This window comes from Budorcas taxicolor, chromosome 5 (genome assembly GCF_023091745.1).
Source record: "Budorcas taxicolor isolate Tak-1 chromosome 5, Takin1.1, whole genome shotgun sequence".
Taxonomy (NCBI): Eukaryota; Metazoa; Chordata; class Mammalia; order Artiodactyla; family Bovidae; genus Budorcas; species Budorcas taxicolor.
Window position 1 is genome coordinate 36,023,643 of NC_068914.1, and position 24,980 is coordinate 36,048,622.

Consider the following 24,980-nt stretch of genomic DNA (forward strand, 5'->3'; position numbering starts at 1 on the left):
TCCCCACAAATATTTCTTAAGTCAGGCAACTTCTGTGGTTATAACTGGACCCACTTTTACTCCCTGGTTGATGACCTTTAAGAATGTAATTCCACAAAGCTAGACATGAAAAGCAAATGTTCACATATTGAACGATGACAACACAGCACTGACTATGTGCCAAATACCAACTGAAATACCTTATAAATATGAACTCATTAAATCTTCACAAAAACCCTGTGAAGCAGGGACGACTGTCACCCCACTTGGCAGAGGACACTGAGGCCCTGAGAGCTAAGAAGCATGCAGGGTGCACAGTTGGGAAGTGTCAGTGCTAGGATGCCAACCTGCCTGGCTGCACGTCTGTGTGACCGTCTTGCTGCGCAACATGGACAGTCAAGCAGTACGACAGCAAAAGGAACCCAAAGGATGAGGGAAACCTCCCTGTCCTTTCTCAAAATAGATGATCATGTCATGAGGGGATGTTCTGTTCTTCTACCTCAGCAAAGAGCGGAGAGTCGAAACGATACCACAACCACAGCATCAAAGCCATGCAAACAGGTATACCTGGGAGGCCTGAAAGGAGCCGATGGATCTAAGTGAAACAAGAGCATTAGGAAGACAGAAAACCATACCTTGTGTTCTTTCCTTGCAAGAAGATTTTCGAAGTGGGAAATTTTGTTGCTTTTGTAGCATTTAATAAAACTTCTATCTGCAGAAGCTAGTTTCTGGGCCAGGGCTGTCTGACCCACAGTTAGGGAATAAACAGATGCTTGTGGAATCAGACAGAAGAAAGTGGGATGAGTTAGGAGGAGGCTGGGCCTTAAGGAGGAGGAGGCCTAGCTGTGTAGTTAAGTGTGGGAAGAATGTAGTATGAGTCCTGTTTGGTAAAAACATCCATCTTCATATTTACTGTTTTGGGTTTTTTTTTTTTTTTTTGGCTGCACAGTACAGCTTGCTGGATCTCAGTTCCCTGACCTGGGATTGAACCTGGGCCACAGCGATGAAAGCACCGAGTCCTATCTGCTAGACTGCCAGGAAATTGCCCATACCCATCTCCTGAAGTACCCTAGGACCTGGGACAGCAAACCAGGAAGGGGTGAGGACAGCTGCCTACAGGGTCACAGGCACCGGGGACAGAGGTCAATGCACACACGCATGGCTCTGTCCGAAACCCAGCCCTGATTTTCCAGGAGCCTCACCATGCCCCAAGGACTCACCGTACGCCCAGGTTTCATGCGTGGATGCCTTCTGCCGGAACTTCTCAGCCAGGTGCTCCACGCGCTCCAGCCTCCGGATCTCGTTCAGCAGCCACTCCTCGTAGCCCTTCTCCGCCTGCTCCAGCCGCTGCCAGGCGCCCGCAATGTCCTGGGATGGTTGGGGACAAGCACGGCACATCCGTCGTGTTTTGGCCCCCTGGGCTCCCCTACGATCCCCTCTGTGATGTCAGCGGTATTTTCCTTGGTGTCTTCTTGTCCTTCTTTCACCCTCTGTACTCCCCACCCACCCCAAATAACCATCCCCATGTTTTGGCTTCTAAATATCTTCATTATCTCCAGGCCTTTTTGGACTAAGATGGCCCTTCTCATCAGTGAACAGATATTAAATGCCTCTCCAGATATGGACAAAGGCTTACACACTTTAATTTTCTGGCTCCTAGAAGCTGAAGCCGCAGAATGACTCAGCCCCAAAATGACTCAGAGACTGGGCTCTACTAGCCGTCAACTGGTTCCCGGGCATCACACATGCGCCAGTCACTGTGGGAACCTTTGATATAAGAGTGGACGGCACCTCTAAAGTTCCCAGGGCCCTGGTGTAGTTTTCATAATTGTGGTGGGGGGTGGAGAGAAAGACAACAAATAAAGAATTAAACAAGCAGAACTATTTCTGACAGTGATGTGCTGCTAAGGAAAACAACTCACAGTCAAGTGGCACTGATGAGGGCATTTGAGAGCGGCTCCTTTAGGCAGGTTACTGAGCAGAGACCCCTCTGAGGAGCTGCCCTTTGAGTCGAGACCTCAGGGATGGAAAAGCCAAGTTCATGATGAAGGGAGGGATGAGCTAAAGGCCTGCAGAAGCGGTGCACTCTGGGCTTGGGAAGGACCAGGTGGTATGTCCATAGATGGGTGAGGGGCAGAGCAGCCAGAGATGAGGTCAGCAGGGTGGCGTGGGGGTCAGACCACGTCAGACCCCAGAAAAGGGATCTGGATCTTACTCCAGATATTTTAGAAAGTCACTGGAGGGTTTTGAGAAGAAAGGAGACATACTCTGACTTATGTTTTTAAAAGATGGGGACTTCCCTGGTAGTCCAGGGGTTAAGACTCAATGCAGGGGATGTGGGTTTGATTCCTGTTTGGGGAACTACACGATCCCACATGCCACAGGGCACCTGAGCTGGCATGCCACAAGAAAAAAAAATTTTTAAGATGATGTTAGCTGCTATGTAGAGAATGCATTTTAGGGGGAAAAGAACAAGAAAAGCAAGCGAGAAAGTTACTGCAGGGTCCAAAGAGAAGCACTGGTGGCTTAGCACAGGCAACACCAGCAGAGGCAGAGAGAAGGGCTCAGATTCAAGGTATGATCCCGAGCCAGTGGAACTTGCTGAGGAACCAGATGCAAGAAAGTGACAGAATGGGAGGATCTGAGATGACCCTGGGTTTGGGGCTTCAGTAACTTAGGGGTCAGTGATGCCGTTTACTCAGACAGAGCTCGCTGCAGAAGGACTCCTGGATGTTAGGTTTTGAGACATCCAAGTGGACATATGACTCTGGAACTGGGGCAGAAATCAGAGCTGGAGATGTCAAATTTGGGAGACGTTGCCACTATAGCTGGTAATTAAAGCCACAAGCCTGGATGAGTTCACTTGCAGGTGTCAAGACAGAGGAGAAAGTCAGGAGCCCTTGACCCAGAAACCATCCACCTGTAGCCTCAGGGGAGGAAGCAAAGCTGTGAGCAGTGACTGGAAGGACTCGGTGGTCAGGGAGGAGGAACTCAGCTAAGTTCAAGAGTGGAAGGAGTTTCAAGGAAGCTACGGTCACAGCAACAGAGAACAGGAAAGCAGAAGGGACCACTGGGTAGTCAACATGGATCCTGCTGACTTTGAACAGAACAGTCTCCATGCAGGTGGGGACGGAAGCCAGATTCCTTACTGCACGTTGAAGAGTAAAAGAAGTAAAGGAACAGGAAGGAACCAAAAACAAGGACCATAAAGAATTCTCTCTGGATGTCCTGATGCAAAGGGAGCTGAGAAATAGGACAGCTGCTGTGGGGAGATGGGGAGTCACAGGAGGTTTTCATTTTTGCTGGCAGAGTCTAGACTGCTTCCTAATGAGGATGGGAAAGATTCGGAAGAGTGGGGGAAACTGATATGCAGAGAGGGAAATAAACGTAGGACTGAGCCCTGGAGAAGGTGAAACATGGAGGTGGTAACAGGAGGGAACAGAGGTATGTGATGGAGATGCCGGTCCACCCAGAGGCGGGGAGGAGAGGGAGGGACCGTCACCACCAGGTGTCTGTGAGAGGCCTGCTCTGCGTGAGGCGCCAACAGCAGGGAGAGGCGAGAACCGCATGATGGCAGAGAGAAAAGATCCAGAAGGAAGCGGCCACAGGGTCAAAATGACAGTCAGTGCCTCCTCTCAGCGGCAAATCAGAGGAGGGACTTTATGAAAAAAAGGAGCGCGGTGCCCCCGGGGCCAAGCGGCTACTCACCGACACCATCTTGCCCTCGGAGGGCATGAAGGCCGGCCGGTTGCTGATCCTCAGCTTGGTCTGCAGAGTGTTGAAGTTGATCTCCAGCTGGCACTTCTCCTGCACCTTGGGAGGCTTGTGCTTCCGGCGATAATCCCGGAAGTCCTCCAGCTTCTTCTGCATGGCCTGCATGGTCTTCTCGGGAGTCCGGTTCTCGAGCCAGGGAATCGTGCGCCGAATCCATTCCAAAAGCTGCTCCCGAAACACACACACACCAAAAAAAAAAAAAAAAAAAACTGCTAAAAACACCAGCAAACTGACCCCCAGTTATAAAACAGAGGCATCTAACAATCCGGAATGGGTTAACCAAAAGCTCCTGAAATTTTAGAAGTCTGTAACAGCCCCATGTGTAAGGAGGGCACAAATGGAGACTTCAGTCCCCACCCAGGGCCACTCACCCTTGCCCAAGTGCACAGGTTGAAAACTTAGAGTCAGCACAAGGCATGCTTTACAAAAATGAGACATTTACAAGAAACTTGGGGACCAGACATGAGCAGACAAATGCTGGATGGAGCTTTCAAATGAAAAAAAACAAAAACAAAAACAAAAACTTCACGTGGTGGAATAAAATCAGGAAAGGACTGGGTTTAACTTAAAATGTATTTCTAGTTTCAATCAGCTCAAATCTAATGGGTCTATTTACTAGGCAAAAGCACTGTAAATCTGGAACTGACTCAATGCCAAAGTGTATTTTAATAGCTAACTTGCAAGGAAATCCACAGGATGAAGGTGAAAATGGCAATGAATCCCAAGAATGAAGGATGCGTCTTTCTCTTGAATTACCACCAAGGCCTTACAAATGCCCTGCATGGTCTATCTGAAGAGGATGAATAAAGGACCAGGAAAGAAAATGAAGGTTATCATCACCGAGGAGCATCTGTCCTTCGGTCCTGGTCATACTTCAACCCTGAAGCTGGATCATTGGCATTAAATGATGCTGCAAATGGAATTTTCCCACAACAGGACAAAGTAAAAACAGCATCATCAGCTTGGACTAATACATACAACCACTTGGGAAAATTGATTCCAAGTGTTCCGATGCTTTACCCAGGACAGGCCAAGTATGAGCCCGAGTAGCTCACAGCAAACATTACTTGTTCTCCGCTACTGTCACTGTGGCTGAGTTCAATCCAGAGAGGAGGTGGCTGTGGACCTCACCCTGGTCCACTTTGTTTTTGTTGCACACATGCTCAGTTGTGGCCAACTCTTTGCAACCCCATGGACTATAGCCTGCTAGGCTCCTCTGTCCATGGGATTCTCCAGGCAAGAATACTAGAGTAGGTTGCCATGTCCTCCTGCAGGGGATCTTCCCGACCCAGGCATCGACCTTGAGTCTCCTGCATCTCCTGCACTGGCGCGTGGATTCTTTACCACTAAGCCGCCTGGCTTCTCTGGTCCTGCTTAGTTAATATTTATACTCTAATAAGAACAAAAAGAAGAGCAGCGTGGCAAGTGCTACTCTAACCAAGAACCTGACTGAAGAGCTGTAAAAAGGCATCCTGGAAACTCGTGCTCAAATGTCTTGGACGGAGGGCTCTACCAGCTCTGCCCTCACCAGGTTCCCTCTAGATACTTGATATTTAAATACATAAACAGGGCTGAGCCTCTGTCCTCTCACTATGGACTGTACATGTTCCTTAGCTCCTAAGTCACTGCTTAGAGCCGGGATTCTGAATTCGGAGCACATCCAACGTGATGTCAGAAGCCAATGAGGCAGGAAAAAAACAAGGAACGCAATGTCATCTAGGGGAGTCCAACCCCGGAGGTGCAGAGCTTCTTACTACACCTTGTAACATGCAAGCTACCTCCATGCCCTGCAGTGCTTAGAACAACCTGCAGCATGATCTTTGTGCCAATAATTAAGCTGCTACAAAATGAACAATTCCTGAGAGCTAGTGGAGTTTCCTACTTTATTCTACCCAAGATGAAAAATGCAAAGAAAAAAAACAAAACAAAACACTTGACAATCCGTGTTCGCCCTCTGTTTCTCACCCTCAGGGAGGGAATGGACAAGACCGTGGGGACCCGTTTCCTTTACCTCACTCGCTAGCCTCTCATATTCTTCCATCAGCCTCTCATTCTCTTGATTCACAGCAAGAACCTTACATATCCTGTTAGCCGCTGTCTCAGCCTGTAAAACACAATAGGTAAACAGGACGGCTCTGTCGACAGGGACGTGCATACACAAGGCGGAAGGCGGCAGGGCGGAGGTGGCACGTGCTGTAAATGGTGCAGGTTCTAGGTTCTGGTGGGGTAAGCCTGAAGATATGGCTCTTTCACACTATGGGTCATTGCACTCCTTTGGGACAGTTTCATACAGACGTACACAGCAAGGTGAATATACTGTAGGGAATAACAGGAAGATTAGCGTTAGTTGAAAACATGAGCTTTGTGGAACATCGAACAAGTTAGTAACAGAAATCGATGGGTCGCAGAAACAAAAATCTCTGGTCCCTGGGCGTCCACCTGAGCCCTCCCAGGGGTCCCCAACTTCTGGGATCTAATGCCTGATGATCTGAGGTGGAGCTGATGTAATAAAAATAGAAATAAAGTGCACAGTAGATGTAATGCACTTGAATCATCCCGAAACCACCCCCCACCCTGGTCCATGGAAAAACTGTCTTCCCTGAAATCGGTCCCTGGTGCCAGAAAGGTTGGCGACTGCTGCTCTAACCAACCTCAAAACTACAGGGCAGGAACTCTCCAATCACATTAGATATCAAAGCAGAGAGGACTGAGTTCTGAATACACCTGTCACTGCCCTGAGCTCACAGAAGCCCTCTTCTCCCAAGATGAACGCATAGAATGTGTTAGCTGGGATCCTTTCTCGGAACAGAACCTGCTTTAAGGCTTTGTTTAATCCACCTGAGTAGCTGTTGTGGTATCAATAATTTTCTATTGTCCTTCTGTGGGGAGCCTGAGCTAGGAGTGGCCACCTTAAACCATGACCATGAGGCCCATCTGGCTTCCAGCCCTCCTGCCTCGTCCCAAGCCTTGCTTCTGAAACCCTCACAGGGGCCAATTTTTAATTACTACCATTTGCTGGAGACGGTCTTATAGAGTTACAGAGATCACAGAAATAATACATCCCTTGTCCACCCCCATCTATAAGAACACTGCAAGTAGAGATATGGGAAGAGGCAGGAGGCAAAAACAGGGGACCAGGGAGAAAACAGAGGGACACCTACCTGTGATGTCCCTCAGGCTGTTGGTTAAGGAGTATGCATTTTTTTGAGGTTTTAACAATGTTATCTTTTCACTATTTCAGTTACATTAATATTCGTCTTGCAAGATGTTTGAACAGGTCACTGAACAGTGAAGGGCATCCAGGTAGAAGAGAACTATTAATAAAAATGGGCCCTGAAAAGGTGTCCACTCCTCCTGGTCAAATCCCTCTGCACCACTCAATCAATGCAGCCCAATTTTCATGGCTCTTGCTTTTCCTAAAGCATGAGTATTTCCCACAATTGACTAGTGAAATATGAGCAATATCTTAGAAGGACAGAGAGCTAAGAACACTTCAAAAACTTGAAAGGTAACGCTGTTAAGTAAAAAAGCATTCACAGTTTGGAACTTGCCAAGTTAGGTCATTACAAAAGACTCAGAAAGAGTCCCAGGTAAGGCGTAAGTGCATGGACACACACCCAGGTATGCACGCATGTGCTCGCGCACACATGTAAACACATAACTGAAACCAACACACGAGGGCAGCACGGCAACCGGATAGACGAGGGTTAAATACCTGCTCCGCGCCCGCGAAAGCATGGTAGAAGCAGGAAACGTATGTCATGATAGCTCTTTCATCGGGCTTGGGAGTGTTCACAATGTCTGAGGGAGGGAAAAATAACACAGAGAACAGACATACACACAGATGAAGAGCAGAAACCAGGGTGAACAAAGGGAAGAACAAACTGTTTACACTTGACTTTCTGTGTTTCTTGGGCCCACCATCCTGACCTTTAGGAAGGCTGTACAGAACGGAACGCTCGTGAACACAGTGCTTTCAACCAGCACATTTCTTTTTACGTCGTCAAAATGAGGGTTTCTCTCCCACCGTGGGTGGGTATTTTTTTTTTTTAAGTGCAGGCAAGGTATTCCTATGGGAACCCGGGTGCTGCCTATTAGAGCTGGCTCCCACTGCCTAAGGACCTGTGGGATCCTGCCTTTTAAGTGGATCACGTCATCTGCCACTTTGGCTGTGAGCAAGGTGTGTCCCTTTGCAAGATGCAAGAGGACATGTAGACCTCTCTGGCCCCACTGTGGCCACCACTTCCCCTCCCCTCCCTCGTAAGCCTTGGCTTTCTGCTCTGTGCGCCGTCCTCACTTAAACAGGGATGAAGTTCACTGAAGACAGCACATTTTCAATCCTTCTATACATACTTACCATACCATTGATAGAAACCACCCCGAGTAACAGAACTTCTAAAAAGAAGGGTCTACATGACTTGAACTTCTTACTATGACTCTTGCCACCATGCATAGCAGCTGCCAAGACAACCACCAGGAAGAGAGAAAACAGAACCACAGGAACATACGCTCTTCCTTTCTCACCTTGGCCACCCCATTTGTGGCTGAATTATTAAGCTTTCTAACTTGAGACTCAGTTCACTGACAGAATGCAGTTGAAAAAGGTGCCTGTAATTCCCCAAGGTGAAAGCTCGTCATCAGATTTCCAGAGGATATCAATAGGATGTGGGCTTGTGGAACAGCATGGAACCTTCTAGAAAACGAACACGAATGGCATACTACTTACTGCATAGACAGTACGTTTCAAAGAAAAACTGACTGAAAAAAAACAAACGACTACTCCCTTGGAACCAGATGCATCTCCTTACTCCGAGGAGTTGGGAGATGGGGGAGAGAAAAACAACTGAAGAAAAAAATCAAGACACAGAAGGCGAGAGGTGAGTGGCGACTTATGCTGCACATCCTCACCTTCTGCACACCAGCAAAAGCATGATAGTAACAGGAGACATAAGTCATTACGGCTCTCTCATCAGGTCTGGCAGCGTATACTAAATCCGTGTGGAAAAAAGAAGGTTAACTGCTTGGATGTTCCAACAGCAGCAGGCCTCTCAGAGAGGCCAAAGTCTTGAATCTTCCCCCTTGCCCACACACTTCTGATGTTCAAACTTTGGCTCAAATCAAAGAAGTCACATTTGCAAATTCCTTACTCTGTGTGCACGTCTTAAGAACCGCCAGAGAGAAGGGCACGGCCAGCTCCGAAAAGCCTTAAACAAGCAAGTAAGTGGCACCCATGCCTGGAATGGGAACTCCAGAATTCCACTGAGTACACATAACTGTGCTCTCTCCCTCTGGACAGAGGGGGCGTCCCGGGGTCACCAGGGGGCCTCCGGTAGGTCCACACAGACCATGAGCACCGGCAAATCTGCATTTGGTGCTCACTGGAGGGAGGAACATAGAGAAACAACTCTCACAGCTTTTTAAAAAGTGTGGAAGGTACTTAAGATGGGAAAGAATCTCACCAGTTTTTATTATAGGTTCATGGGTGGGTAGCCCAATTAGCTACTCCATTCAGAGTTCAGAGACCATCACAAATGACAGGAAGAAAGGTCAAGAGTAGGGGGAGGGGGCTAGGGGTTGCTGGGAGGGAGGCAAGGATTTGCCGAAGCGATTAATGATCTGAGGGGAGGAAACTGGTATTTAAGACATTACAATGAAAGAGCGACACAGGGAGGAACATGTTGCTACGAAGCTGTGGGGACGGTGAGTCCGGATGCAGGTGGCAAACACACAGAGGATAATTAACGGTGGGGGAAGATCTGCTGGGGAGCTGGTTACACCACCGCACGCCCCACACCCAAGTCACTCAAGTTCATAACTCTTTCGCCAGAAGACTCTTACAGAAACTACTCTGCAAAGAAAATAATATCATACATAAGCATTTTTCTGAACCATTAAAAACAAAACAAAAAAGGAAAAATAATAAGAGGCAATGATGTCACAAAGGAGCAGGAAATGAACAGAGTGCCAACATATATATCCCATGTACTCAGGATAAGCAGAAGATATGCCCAGACCAGGACTCAGACTCAAGGAGAGCCAGGAGCAAGAGGATGATCAGCCTGCCAGAGTAACGGGGCAATTCCAAGCTCACCCTCCACTGTCAGAAGTCAGGGAGGCATTAGTGACGGAACAGATGGATTTACTGCCACTTGTTTTTTCCTCTCTTCAGTATCCTAGTGGTTCATTCAAGTGGCAAACTCTGCACAGGTATTTACTGTATGGAAAGTTTAAAGGACAGAGCACCCAAATGTAAACGCAGGTCAGAAGATGGATGGACAAGAAGAAAAAGGTACTTTTTCTACGCTGAGACTTCATTGTTTCATTGCCTTTCTCCCTCTAATGAGTTTGTGAAAAACCGTTAAGTAGATTCTGAAGATTGTATTCAAGTGTGTTCAACACCCAGTATCACAGGTGTTTGGTAAAATGGCCATTAACAAACAGGCAAAATTAGACTACTCACGGACAGATCACTGAATGGGTTACACTGTGGCCCTCCAAATGACAGGTGGAGTCCTGCTTCCTGGTACCTGTGAATGTGACCTTATTAGAAGTAGATCTTTGCAGATGTGATCAAGTTAAGATGAGGTCATGCTGGAGAAAGACGCACCCTTAATCCACGGTGACTGGTATCCTTTAGGAAGAGGGAAGAGACACAGAAACAGACGCAGAGGGAAGATGGCCATGTAAAGACAGTCAAGAAACTGGGGCAATGCTAAAAGGAGCCAAAGAACACCTGGGGCTTCTAGAAGCTGGAAGAACCAGAAGAGGTCCTCCCCCACAGACTCTGGAGGGAGAACGGCCCTGCCGACACCGTGATTTCAGAGCTACAGTTTACAGAACTAAGAGAGAAAAAATTTCTGTTGTTTCAGGTCACCTACTTAGTGGTATTTTGTTAGGGCAGCCGTGATACAGTCACCAAAAATAAGGAAGAACAGAAGATTGACAACTGACTAGAACTAAGCTCTTCGTTTTCCCCCAACAATGCTAATTAGCAGAAGCAACGCAACAGAGAATAATAAGATTAACCATAAGCACAGTAATATAAATTCCTTGAGGGCTGGGCCCTGCCTTACACATCTCATCATCCCCTGCAGCATCTCCAGGGTCTTGTATATGGTGGGTGCTCATTAAGTATCTGCTGAGTGAGAAGTGATTCACGCATAAGTGAAATGAAATAAGTGAATGATGTCCGTGTATGTGCACTTTCAATGCTGTGCCAGGGCAAAACACACAAACTCATCTCACAAAAAGGGCAGGAAAAGTACTGAAACCAGTCCCCAGCATGAGGGCTGCTAAGCTGCAACATACTGAGAGGTTCCAGCTCTAACGAAACTAAATTTAACTCGAACAAATTAAAGATGAAACGTGAAAGTCTGAGAGGCGCACGGTGGTTAACTGTTCTATAGCCTACATTGTGATTCCATAACTTCTAGTGGGAAGGATTTTTTTCCCTTGTGGAGTCTTAAAGCTTAAGGAGATTTATTTGTTAAATTTTTGCCTATGTAGTTAAAAAAAGAAGTAACTTTATGTTGTTTAAAAAATTAAATTAAGATAGGAAGCTTTCCATTGAAAATCACAAACCAAAGCATTCCATTTCTTTGCCAAAGTTGAACCTTTTACCAAGTCCTTTCACTATAGTCTTGCCGGCTTGGTTTTGAGTAGGATTCTAAAAAATAATTTTGAACTACCTACACATGAAATATTCTAATAATTATGAGGCCAATGACAGAAACTTCTAAGGGACCCCAGTGCTTCAGATGTAACCTAGCTATACAATTTACAAGTCCCCATGTGTGGCTGTAACATAGGGAGCCCACAGATTTTCTGTAAGTCAGTAAACACAATTTTCATCTCACCTTCTGCATCCAACATTTTGGGAATATCCAGGTGCTTCTCTGCTATTTCCATGGCCAGGTTGATATTTCCTATTGGGTCATCCTGCATGGAAAAGAATATAACCAGCTTTTTAACATGTTTTTTTTGAACAGCACTTAATGAATTTTTTTTATATGCCTGATTTTAGGGATGAAACTTTCCCATCCATACATAACTACAATAGTATAAGATTTTCTTTCTTATCTTTTCCCAAACACTTCAAACATTTAGAGAAACATCAAAAATAACATAAAAATTACTTAATCCATGCACACTTTATAAAATGTGAGCAAAAAGTCTGAGAGAACAGATACTGTGTGGCTGGGAGGAAAGTTATGAGCTATCTTCTCATGAATGGGGGAAAAAAGAAACCACCCTGGATATCTTAGCATTTATTTCCAACTCTTGATAACAAAAATTTAGATGATTCTGAAAGGAAGCATGAAACATACATTTTTTCCAGATCTGGAAGGTGGTCATGGAGAATATTTATTAGTACAACACTAACTTTACATTTATTTATGTTTTAAACACAAGAAAATTCTGCTTTTAGCCTGTTTAGATGAAACTTTTAGATCACTAAATATTGCTACAACATGGCTACGAAGAGCTAAAGGTTGGTTTGGAGAATATTAAATTTTAAAAATCAAATTATTAAAGAAACCATAGAAACAATATTATAAATGAAAACTATGAAGAAATTTTTATTCTTATGACTGTGTTTGTCATCCACAGTAAAACTGGTTAAATATATATGTAACATAACAAAGTATATTTAACCAGAAGTTTTTAACTGAAATATTGAAAAATTAAAAGATGTATTTAATGTTTCTTCTTTTTATCTTCTAAAGAGACTAAGTATCATGAATCTGAAATGGGATGGGGGAGTATATAATACAGAAAAATCAAAATGAGAAGTGATGTTAGTCCAGAGATGACTATAATGAACTTTACCATCAAGACCATTTAAACATTTCAGAAGCTGCAATGTTTTGCAATGAGAACGATCACTTTGATATAGTGAAACATTTAAAACATGCAGGCTTCAAAGATGTTCAGTGCTCAAGGAAGAAACCAAAGCAAGCCTCCTGGCCTCTCAGAGTTTACTATCATCTTAGGCAAAACGTTTCTTCAATTCCATGTTGTCTTCACAAAGCATATAATCCTTTTATTAAAAGCAGCCATATAATAAGGGGAGTCTTAGCTGCACATTTTATGCAAATTTTATAAAGCCAAATATGTGAGTAAAAGTTTCTTTTTGTTCTTAACACAGAAGAAAAATTTCAGCATTAAAAAAAAAGCAATAATTCAGAGACTTTGTGAATGGTATCTCACTGAGAATGTGACTTGACATAAAACACGGCAATTAAGTGTTTCCTTGGCTCAGCTACTGGTATGTGACCCTGGGCAAATTACAAAATTCTCCTCTTCTTCATCTGTAAATCTGGGATAAGAAGATTTTATTATAGGCAACTTTATAGGCACATGACATTACATAGTTTACTGTGCGTTACGAAGACTGAAAGACTGTTTGTGCGTGTACGTGCGTGTATGCTCAGTGGCTTCAGCTGTATCTGACTTTGCGACTCCATGGACCATAGCCCGCCAGGATCCTCTGTCCACAGGATTCTCCTGGCAAGAATACTGGAGTGGGTTGCCATGCCCTCCTCGAGGGGATCTTCCCAACCCAGGCACTGAACCCCTGTCTCCTGCACTGGAGGCAGATTCTTTATTGCTGAGCCACCAGGGAAGCCCCTGTATACGTATAATATACATAAAATATATGTATTAATATTAAAAGTAATACCCAGATGCATGACACATACTAATACAGACATAATGAACATATATACTTATTAAGAGCCTAATCTAGAGCTTATCAAAGTGTTAACTGGTATTGTTAATTATCATCATTTTTTTTTACTGATCATAGGTGGCCAATTACCACATGTCTATTGACCTTTCGTAATAAAAACTTCCCAGGTGGCGTTAGTGGTAAAGAATCCGCCGGCCAAGGCAGGAGACACAAGAGACTCAGGTTCAAGCCCATGGTTGGGAAGACCTTCTGGAGTAATGGAAATGGCAACCTACTCTAGTATTCTTGCTTGCAAAATTCCATGGACAGAGGAGCCTGGTAGGCAGAGGAGGCTGGCAGGCTACAGTCTATGGGGCTGCAAAGAGTCGGACACGACTGAGCGAATGAACACTAAAAACTGACCCTTATAAACGGCTAATGAAGTTAGGTCTCTCTAGTATAATCCCCTCATTTTGCAAATAAGCTAAACAGCAACTGAAAAAAATATACACTGTCTCTACGTTTCAGAATAACTCTGGGATGAGAGTATACACTTGGGGAAGTTGAAAAACTCTGGCTGCCCATTGCCTTCGGCAATCTTCCATTTGAGGACCACAGTTCTCACCTTCAGGACACAAGTGCATTTTTCATACGCTAGCCCATGGTCAGTGAAGACAGGTCCGGGGGGAGGGTGGTGAGCATGTGACAACTGCAAGGGGGCCAAAGCCAGCACACTCTTCCACCCCACCCTCCACGGGCCACACCGTGAGAGAAGCATGCAGCAAAGACCAGATTCCACACCAGACACAGCAACTCGAGGTGCACGGCCAGCCAAGCACACCAGCAGCGGGGGGAAATGTGCCTGACGCCCTGGCAGGAATGGTCATGGGGTGTCTTAAGTCTTTACATGGCCTTATTACTGGGCGGATAGACTGTCCACTGCAAGATTTAGAAGGGGGCAGGATTTCTTTTTTCCATCACAGATCATACATGCAAACTACTTTAAAGAAAGAATTCAGACTATTTGAAATACAAGCGCAATAAAAGCTTAAGCTTAAAAGGAGAATGAAACTTTCCTAACCTGAAAAAAATAAAAACTTTCGTAAGCTGAATTTTTTGAAAAGAGAAGAACAAAAATCCCCCAAACCTATTTTCTAAGGGTGCAACTGACACCTTACATCAATAGCAAGGTAATTATGAAGCATCTCTTGTGTGAGAAACAAGTTAATCAACTCTGAGTAAATAGGTCAGCAACTAAATCCTTCAGAAAAAGATAAAAGGAATTTAAATACAAGGTTTGGGGTATCTGCATCTCCTTCCCCAAATAGATACTTCACTTCCCATATTTTCAATCTGGGAAAGTAAAATCTCTAAGAAACATATATAAAGCTTTCATAGAAAGCCAAGCCAGTACAACAAACATCGTAATGTGGGCCACAATGGTAACCTGGCTCTGGGTCTTGTCCTGCCCTAAAATGACGGGTGAGCACGCTCCCGGCCACCCTTCCTGTCCTCACCCCTCGCAGGGCCAGCTGGGAGGGCATACTGGCAGCAGCCTGGGTGCTGGTGTGAGTTCAGGGCCGCCGGGCTCAGTCTCAGACGACATGCTGGGGGCAGGGTGGACACAGCATGCCAGGCTCCCCAAATGACCTTGTTCAGCTTTGAGTAGTCAATGAGGTCGGGCCGGTGTCTGTGGATGAGCGCACAGAGTCCAAGGCCGTCTTTCCAGCTGCACGACAGTCACAGTCGGGAGGAACAGGAACTCGGGTTAATGGAGAGGCGGCGACAGCAGCGGCAAGGGTCTGCCCTTGGTCATATGTTGGCCTGGAATTTGGGACCCGGAGCCCCAGGTACCTCCCTCGCTCCCCCACCCAGTGACGCCGTGGCCCCTTCCCAGGGAATACTCATTTCTCTCCTGGGGTCTGCCGAGGACTGCCACCCCCTTACTAGTCTCGATTCCATCTACGGCTTCAGGCTCAGCCTTGCCTGGGACTCCCTCCCTGCCACGCTTCTCCTGTGCTGGTCAGTTCTGTGCTGGGAGAACCAGCAGGGACGGAGGGAAGATGCTCCCCCAACCAGTGCCCCTCTCCCCACTCAGGGCCTGGCAGGTCTGGCTTCCTCCTCTCTCTCTCCTCCAAGTCCCTGGAGTCATCCCAACAGACAGACACCAGGACAGTCCACCCTGAAACGCCCAGGACACACTTTCCTCCAAGAGCACGCTCCTTAGTACACTCCGAAATCCTCCACTCTCCCCTATCCTTCTTCATAGGGTTCTTTTCTATTATTGCTTTGTTTGTTTTCAGGCAATGACGTGTAAGCACTTGAAGGACTTAGCTGGGAAAGCCTGGATTTCCGCTCTGCCCAAAGACACCACTGTGCTCCCAGACACCCTCAGGCTATGAGCTCCCTGGTGACGAGCAGCAGGTTCACTGAAAACCAGGAGCGGGAGTCCTGTGCCTTGAAGGGTGGGGAAGAAGGAGACCCCAGGGGCTATACTGTTGAAGGGCTCAGGCCCATTTTGGGCCAGAGGAAGAAAAAAAGGTAAGTGGAAGGCCAGACTGGGCCTCTGACATTTACCCAACAGGTCCCAGCCTTTCCAGGTCCTCTCATCCTGATTGCTTGTTGTAGGAACAGCAAGGCTTCTCCTCACCTGTGTGCACTCAGGATACCTAATAATACTTATCTCCCTAGATGAACCTCCCCAGCTGGTCCTGGGGGCTCATCTGTATCCTTCATTTCTTTTCTCTCATCTATGAGCACTAGGGACCCATTTATATTCACAGGTATCCCTATCACATGAAGGGAGAAAACATAAACATCTGGCAAAAGGAAAGACTGAAGCAAGGGACAGAAATCACGCTCTCACATCATTTCTGGACCGCCTTCATTCAGCTCCCTATAGTTTTTCAAACAGGCCTTTTCTACTTTTCTCCAATCCCAGCCTACAAAGCTGACTGATGAAGCATCTTCTGGGCACTGCAGACAAGAGGGACAGAGTGGACCTCGTACATGGGATATGCAGACCCTAGTTCAATCTCTCCTTGTCCCTGAGAAGCCATCCCTGCCGTATCCCTGCATGATGCTCACGAACAGTACTAATCTCCCTAGCCTGAATCCCATGTTTTCCCCAGTGGGACCCTAAGCATCAATCAGTCCAGAGCCTGAATTCTACTACATACAGAAAACGCCCCACAGACAGGAAGAGACACTGAAATAAATAAACACTGTTCCCCCTGTCCATTCATATTCCAGAGGGCATATAAGGACCCCAGGGCCCTGGTTGCTCACCTGGTATGGAAGTTCTGAATGTTCACATTTCTATAAGGAGCGGTCTTCCTTTGACACCAAAGTAGCAGGCCTTCTTTGGCAGAGGTTTCTGTAATGATAGCCAAGAGAAAGCGTTCACCCTTACCCATCACTCACCCAAGTTCTTGTCACTTGTTAAAAGAGACTTCCTAGAGGGCCCATCACCAAAGACATCACCTCTGCAAGAGGAGAGGGGCTGGAGCCCTCTTCCCAGGGACTGACTTCTGATGCCCCTTGAAGGGGCTTAAAAAGGATAATACAGAAGCAACAACAAGGTATGACATAATGAATACCAAACCAGACATCACGGGTACTGGTAACTTACCTTTCTGATGAAAACAAATCTCTTTAATGTGTATAATTTGTAACTTAACTAACCTGTTATTGCCTGGAGAAGGAAATGGCAACCGACTCCAGTATTCTTGCCTCGAGAATCCCATGGACAGAGGAGCCTGGGGGCTACAGTCCATGGGGTCGCAAAGAGTCGGACACGACTGAGCGACTAACACACACACACGACCTGTCAATGATCTCATTTACAATGTACATTCTTAAGTAAATGGAATTCAGAGAGGCCACTGTGTCTGAAATGTATTCCCTTGTATATTCCCTCAGTGATTTAAAAATACTTAAAGGGTTTTATTGGCAAATTCCATGTTTGGCCACTGGGGTTCTGACCAAGGTGATAAAAAAACAACCACCAACCACTGCTGGGAATTTCCTGGTATTCCAGGGGTTAAGACTACACGTCCACTGCAGGGGGCTCAGGTCCCATCTCTGGTTGGAGAACTAAGATCCCGCGTGCCACACAGTGCGGCAAAACACAAGAACAGCCGCCACCTTGCTGCAACAGCCTTGCAGACGCTGCTTAGATGTCACACAGCACAGAACTGATGCCCCAGCTGCCACTCTCTGAATCTACCCCTGCGTCCCCCTGAGGACACACTTCTTCAGGGCTACTCCAGCGCCAGGCTGAGCAAGGGAGGGGCACCAGAGTGGGGCCATTCCTGCCACAAGTGGGGCTCCTCTGAGAGCAGCTGAGGCTGAGGGACTCCCCATCAGCCCAGCTGAACCTGCCTGAGGACCACTCTGCAGAATCAGATTTTTCTTTCCCAAGCCCTTCTCTCCACAGCACAAGTGTCAGCCAGGCACTAGGCCTGAAGGCGCCCTGCCACTACTGCTTCCCCTTATCTTATCCTCCACAGGCATTTCTTCCAACAAATCTCTAGCATTTCTGCTATGAACTGAATGTCTCTGTGTGTGTGTGTGTGTGTGTGTGTGTTAGTCACTCAGTCGTGTCCGACTCTTTGCGACCCCATGGACTGTACCCACCAGGCTCCTTTGTCCATGAGATTCTCCAGGCAAGAATACTGGTGTAGGTTGCCATTTCCTTCTCCACTGAATGTCTGGTGCTAAGGCGTTTCTGTCGTGTCCGACTCTGTGTGACTGCGTAGACGGCAGCCCACCAGGCTCCCCCGTCCCTGGGATTCTCCAGGCAAGAACACTGGAGTGGGTTGCCATTTCCTTCTCCAATGCATGAAAGTGAAAAGTGAAAGTGAAGTCGCTCAGTCGTGTCCGACCCTTAGTGACCCCATGGACCCCGGCCTACCAGGCTCCTCCGTCCATGGGATTTTCCAGGCAAGAGTACTGGAGTGGGGTGCCATTGCCTTCTCCGACTGAATGTCTGTGTCCCCCTCAAATTCATGGGTTGGAGCCCTCACCACCAATGTGATGGTACTTAGAGATGGAGCCTTTGGGAGGTGATTAGGGTTAGATAAGGTCATGAGGGCAGGGCCCTCGTGATGGGATTAGTGCCCTTATAAGATGAGCAAGCTCCCTGCTTTTTCTCCCTTCCCTCTCTTTCTCTGCCATGTGAAGACACACAGAGAAGGCAGCCATCCACAAGCCCAGAAGAGAGCCCCCACTAGAAACTGGCAATGCTGGCAACCTGATCTTGCACTTTCAGCCAAATAAATTTCTGTTAAGCCACCCAGGCTATGGTATTTTGTATGGCAGCCTGAACAGGTTATGACAGCTTGGCCCTTGCTTCTTAGAGGACCTAAAGTTTCATACATCCAAACAGCTCCTCAAAACCTGAGCATGTGGACTCTTATGCAAAACGGGGCCTTGGCCTTCCATTTCAGTATGAAGCTGACTTTTTCAAATCGAGATAAGTATTCTATAATTACTTCTCTAAAGTTCCCACTTCTAGTTCAGGCTTTTCTTTGACCCATAATCCAGATGAAACCACACAACCCCCCAAATTTCGTGTGCTCCGAGAATAATTTGAATGGTTCCTGATCATGTCTCTTATTAATAGCAAATTCCTGTTAAGGAAAAAGACTGAAAGTTCTAAGACTTTATCGAAATATTAATTCATACAGATATGGATACATGGCACTCCGTGGCTAGCTGTTCTGCTATAGACAGAACAGCCTGCCTCCGGGGTTCTAGCCAATGGAATTAGTAAGAAAAAGTACAATAGGAGGAGATAATCCAAACTTTTAGAATAAACTTTAAATAAAACTTAGGTTAGTGCCCACTTCAGCAGCACATATACTAAACTTGGAATGACACAGAGAAGGTTAGCATGGCTCCTGTGCACGAAAGACACGAAAATCTGTGAAGTGTTTCATATTTAAAAAGATTGTATTCTAACACACATAGACAAAACCTAGAACAATGGTACTGAAGAATTTATTCACAGGGCAGCTGTGGAAAAACAGACACAGAGAATAGACTTATGGACATGGGGAGAGGGGAGGAGAGGGTGAGCTGTATGGAAAGAGCAACATGGAAACTTACATTACCATATGTAAAATAGGGAGCCAACGGGAATTTGCTGTATGGCTGAGGAAACTCATACAGGGGCTCTGTATCAACCTAGAGGGGTGGGATGGGGAGGGAAACGGGAGGGAGGTTCAAAAGGGAGGGGATATATGTATATGCCTATGGCTGATTCATGTTGAGGTTTGACAGAAAACAACAAAATTCTGTAAAGCAAATATACTTCAATAAAAAAAATTTGAAAAAAACTTAGGTTAGGCAAGTAAACATATGGAGAGTAGATTAATACAATCTTATAACTGCCACTTACATTTAGATTTATGATTTTTCTTAAAGATTTTTGATGTGGACTATGTTTAAAGTCTTTATTGAATTTGTTACAATATTGCTTCTGTTTTGTTTTGGTCTGTTTGGCCCCAAGGCAGGGGGTGTTATCTCCCCAACTAAGGATTGAAACTATACTGCCTGCGTTGGAAGGGAAAGTCTTACCTGCTAGACTACCAGGGAAGTCCCTTAACCTTAGATTTGTGAGTCATTTTGTAAATCGTTATTGTTTAGTCACTAAGTTGTGTCTGACTCTTTGCAACCCCATGGATTGTGGCCCGCCAGGCTCCTTCCGTCCACGGGATTCTCCAGGCAAGAAAAGCCATGAGTTTAACCTAATTTCTGTTTGAATATGTCTGAACACTCTTAGACCATGAATGCTGAAGCAAGTATTTTCCCTATTGAATTGGCTACTGTAATAAAGCTGACTCTCTCTCACCCCGATTTCATTTTGAGGCATTCAATGGAAGGTTACAAGCCTGTGCCAAATAGTACACTACTGAGGTATACCTCACCCCCTGTAGGTGAAGGTTAAACCTGAAAAGGCCCCACAGAAAACCCTGACGGTGGGCATACAAAGCATGCTACAAACAGGTAGTGTCATCTGTCATTCCATCATGAACAACCACAGGACACACCAAGAAACTGCATTACTCGGGCATCTCTGCACTGCCCTCAACAGCAGATACGGCAACCTCTCATTTTCCTTCTTAGAAGAGGCCCATCATTTCTGCTGATGGACAGTGGCTTCTCAAAGAATTCCGTCTAAATGACAATGTCTTTTTCTACATAATAGTTGTCATTTAAATAAATTAGACAATTTTTCTGTACACTTACAGAAATCAAGTGAGGTATTTAAGAAATGACTCCATGAAAGTTAAACAAATTAAAAAATAAATTAACAAACTATCCACTGTGTAGGACAATAAAAGACTTCTGTTTGAAGCGATTTAAGCACTTTGCCAGTGAAATCACACTTCTGAATGTTTATTTCCTAGTCAATTGAAAATCTTTCTATCATGATGTGTTTTACAAAAAAACTATGATTTGATTATCTTATCTTGGGCACATTAATAATAATTTGGGGGAAAACCTCTAGTGGATCATACCATTCATAGTTACCATTCATTTCATTTGAAATAGAAGTAAGTTTTCAATTACTATTATCAGTAACCTAAAATGTAACCAATCAGAAAAACCTGAGGTCAAGTTCACCTCTGTAATATCTGTGGGAAAAGAATTTGCTAGTGTAGTAAACGCAATGATGTGAACAAGACTTTTCACCTTGTTCTACAAAGTGGGCTGAACTGCTTAAATATTTAAATGTAGAAGTATATAAAATTGATTAAATGATTACAAATTATACTTTCTTAACAAAGCAGGAACTTTTTAAAAGCATCTTATTATTTCCACAAGCATGAAAGGAACGTACTTTAATAAGAGTACATTGTATGAGGGACTTTCCTGGAGGGTCAATGGTTAAGAATCTGCCTTGCAATGCAGGGGTTATGGGTTTGATCCCTGGTCAGGGAACTAAGATCCCCCATGCCACAGAGAAACTAAGCCCGAGAGCTTCAACTATTGAGCCCAGATGCTCCGGAGCCCATGTACCAAAACTAGAGAGTCCATGTGTCTGCAGTGAAGATCGCTAATGCACAATTAAGACACAACACAGTCAAATAAATAAATAAATATTTCTTTAAAAAAGTCCACTGTATGAAAGTTTTCAAATTCAGACTCAATAAATTCAAGCTGGCTGCTATTCCTGGGCTTGAATTATTGAGGCTTTAATATCATGCTATCTTAGTTTGATCTTTAGAGAAATTCCTAGACAGAATTATAAACAATGCTCTTGGCCCTTACCATTCAGGGGCCTGGTTATCTGTTAGGTGACAAACTTGGAGAAGGTTGAACAAGTCAGACAACCCTTAAGTATGATGTGCAGCTATGCATTCTGTGATTCAAGCACTACATAAGCCAAGTTCTAATTTGACACTTCTGACAGTGTTGAATTCATCAAAATATTTGGGAATGCAGTGGGCGTGAAAGACTAAAGAGTTGCATCTTTAGTGGCAGGGCCAAGGATTGGGATTATATTACAACAATGGAACAGCTACTGGGCTGAAAGATAGGATGACAAAAGAGATTTTGTTTTTAAAAAAAAAGAAGGGGAGGGAGTGAAGGATGAGAGAGAGAGGAAGTTAAAAATGAACTAAGGAATGCACAAACAGATTTCAATTGATTATCTTTTCACACTTGGGGAAAAAAGGGTTTCAAGCTGTGAAGTCTAAAGAACTGTTATAATCATGAACCGACAAGTATAATAAGCAATAAAGAAGCTCAAAAAAATACTCATTTAAAAAAGCAACTTCTGTTCTGAACATGTGCTCATCTTTTCCTAAATGATTCCACCCCCATGAATGAAACAGCATTGCTGGGGTCTTTTTTTCTTTTCATACAAATAGAAAACTCGTGAAAACCCAACTCAGGCATCTTTCATTCAATCATGTAAGTGACTGTTCAGTTTTACAAAACTCTATTCAAACTTGACTTTATCAACTCAATTTTATTCTAAGTATCTATCAGGTTTTTACCCAAGTCTTTTACCTTCAACTGAAATATCCTGAATAGCAAAGCGCAGGATGATGGTCCAGATCATACCCAGCGTCATCTTCACGTTGCCATCAACAATTTCTTTAGGTAAGAAAAAACAACAAAAAATGAGGTTAAAGATAATATAATCAGTACATAAAGTTTTCCTATGAGTCTTCTGTAAGTTTTGACTTCAGAGCTATTGGAAAATAACATATGGAAAGACCAGTTTCCGTTTTTGTAAGTGTCGTAGCATGTCTGGTTATAAATGTGGTATTCATAACCAAATGTCTCCAGTTTAAATAAATTCTAAGTTAATAATGAGCACAGATCTTGCATATGCAAAGTCACTGAAAACAACCCAGGGATTTCCCAGGCTTAAAGACTAGATGTGCTAAGGTTCTAAATAATCAAAGACAGAGAACACAGACTCATCTTTACTCTGATTGTTCTTCTCAAGCTCCCCAGTTGGCAGGCTATCAGATTCAGTTGCAAAATAAATGAATGGCAGGGTAGTCTCAGCTCCCGCTAGACTCACCAGGACTCCCAATCTCCCACAGATAATGGAGGTCCTTCTTATTAGTTCTTATTAAGAGTCACTGGGCTGAGGAAACCATAATTCAAAAAAACACATGTATCCCAATGTTCACTGCAGTACTATTTACAACAGCCAGGACATGGAAGCAACCTAGATGTCCACTGACAGATGAATAGAGAAAAGTTGTATAAAGTTCCCTGGTGGCAGAGAGGGTAAAGAGTCTGCCTACAATGCAGGAGACCCAGGTTCAATCCCTGGGTCAGGAAGAAGTCCTGGAGAAGGAAATGGCAACCCACTCCAGTATTCTTCCCTGGAGAATCCCCATGGACAGAGGAGCCTGGCAGGCTACAGTCCATGGGGTCGTGAAGAGTTGGACACAACTGAGCAATTTCACATTCACACATTTACAAGGGACTATTACTCGGTCATAAAAAGGAATGAAATTGAGTCAGCATAGTGATGTGGATGAACCTAAAGTATGTTATACAGAGTGAGGTAAGTCAGAAAGAGAAAAACAAATATCGTATATTAATGCATATATATGCAATCTACAAAAATGGTACTAATGAATCCATTTGCAGAGCAGGAACACAGATGCAGATATAGAGAACAGACTTGTGCACATAGCAGGGGAAGAAGGCGGTAGGATGAACTAAGAGAATGGCACTGACATATATACACTACAGGCATAAATACGTAGCTAGTGGGAAGAAGCAGCTGGATAGCACGGGGAGCTGAGCTCGGTGCTCTGTGATGACCTAGAGGGGTGGGATGCAGAGAGCAAGAGGGAGGCTCAAGAGGGAGGGGATATATGCATATATACAGCTGATTCACACTGTTGTGGACTCAAGATTGCCGGGAGAAATCTCAATAACCTCAGAGCAGATGACACCACCCTTATGGCAGAAAGTGAAGAGGAACTAAAAAGCCTCTTGATGGAAGTGAAAGAGGAGAGTGAAAAAGTTGGCTTAAAGCTCAACATTCAGAAAACGAAGGTCATGGCATCTGGTCCCATCACTTCATGGGAAATAGATGGGGAAACAGTAGAAACAGTGTTAGACTTTATTTTTCTGGGCTCCAAAATCACTGCAGATGGTGATTGCAGCCATGAAATTAAAAGATGCTTACTCCTTGGGAGAAAAGTTATGACCAACCTAGATAGTATATTCAAAAGCAGAGACATTACTTTGCCGACTAAGGTCCGTCTAGTCAAGGCTATGGTTTTTCCAGTAGTCATGTATGGATGTGAGAGTCGGACTGTGAAGAAAGCTGAGTGCAGAAGAATTGATGCTTTTGAACTGTGGTGTTGGAGAAGACTCTTGAGAGTCCCTTGGACTGCAAGGAGATCCAACCAGTCCATTCTGAAGGAGATCAGCCCTGGGATTTCTTTGGAGGGAATGATGCTGAAGCTGAAACTCCAGTACTTTGGCCACCTCATGCGAAGAGTTGACTCATTGGAAAAGACCCTGATGCTGGGAGGGACTGGGGGCAGGAGGACAAGGGGACAACAGAGGATGAGATGGCTGGATGGCATCACTGACTCGATGGACGCAAGTCTGAGTGAACTCCGGGAGATGGTGATGGACCGGGAGGCCTGGCATGCTGCGATTCATGGGGTTGCAAAGAGTCGGACATGACTGAGAGACTGAACTGAACTGATGGCAGAAACTAACAGAACACTGTAAAGCAATTACACTCCAATTTTTTAAAAAATTCACTGGTCTGTATAAACTCTTTCTCCTTCAGATGATTAGTCTGACTCTATTCGTTTTTCTGCACAAAGCATTAAGAGTTTCTTTTTATTATGTATAATATAGGAAAAGTTATTCAAATTAAAAGTATTTTTTAAGGAATGTCACATGTTCTGACTCTTTTCACTGCCGATCACCTCAGTTCCTCCAGCCATAATCTTTAAGCTATGATATTTTTCAAAGAGAAGTTTTGTCCAGTCCACAGTTGCCATATCTGTCAGCCTTGCCACAATTATTTTAGTTGGGCCTTTTTGATTGC

The 24,980-nt window shown here is 44.8% G+C and overlaps 1 protein-coding gene and 1 non-coding gene across 2 annotated transcripts in view; one reads left to right on the plus strand and one right to left on the minus strand.

The window, feature by feature from the left end:
* The window catches only part of ACTN2 (actinin alpha 2), a 75,735-nt gene that overhangs the window by 19,733 nt on the left and 31,022 nt on the right, over positions 1-24,980 (minus strand). Inside the window, exons 4-11 of the mRNA XM_052639348.1 lie at positions 22,448-22,534; positions 16,712-16,799; positions 15,074-15,152; positions 11,610-11,691; positions 7,469-7,554; positions 5,765-5,857; positions 3,688-3,918; positions 1,200-1,347 (exon numbers count right to left, since the gene is read on the minus strand). Coding sequence (XP_052495308.1) covers positions 1,200-1,347; positions 3,688-3,918; positions 5,765-5,857; positions 7,469-7,554; positions 11,610-11,691; positions 15,074-15,152; positions 16,712-16,799; positions 22,448-22,534 — 894 coding nt within the window. The remainder of the gene's footprint in view (positions 1-1,199; positions 1,348-3,687; positions 3,919-5,764; positions 5,858-7,468; positions 7,555-11,609; positions 11,692-15,073; positions 15,153-16,711; positions 16,800-22,447; positions 22,535-24,980) is intronic.
* On the plus strand, positions 19,265-19,371 carry LOC128049107 (U6 spliceosomal RNA). The gene has a single exon (XR_008199477.1). It is a non-coding gene; the product is annotated as a U6 spliceosomal RNA (small nuclear RNA).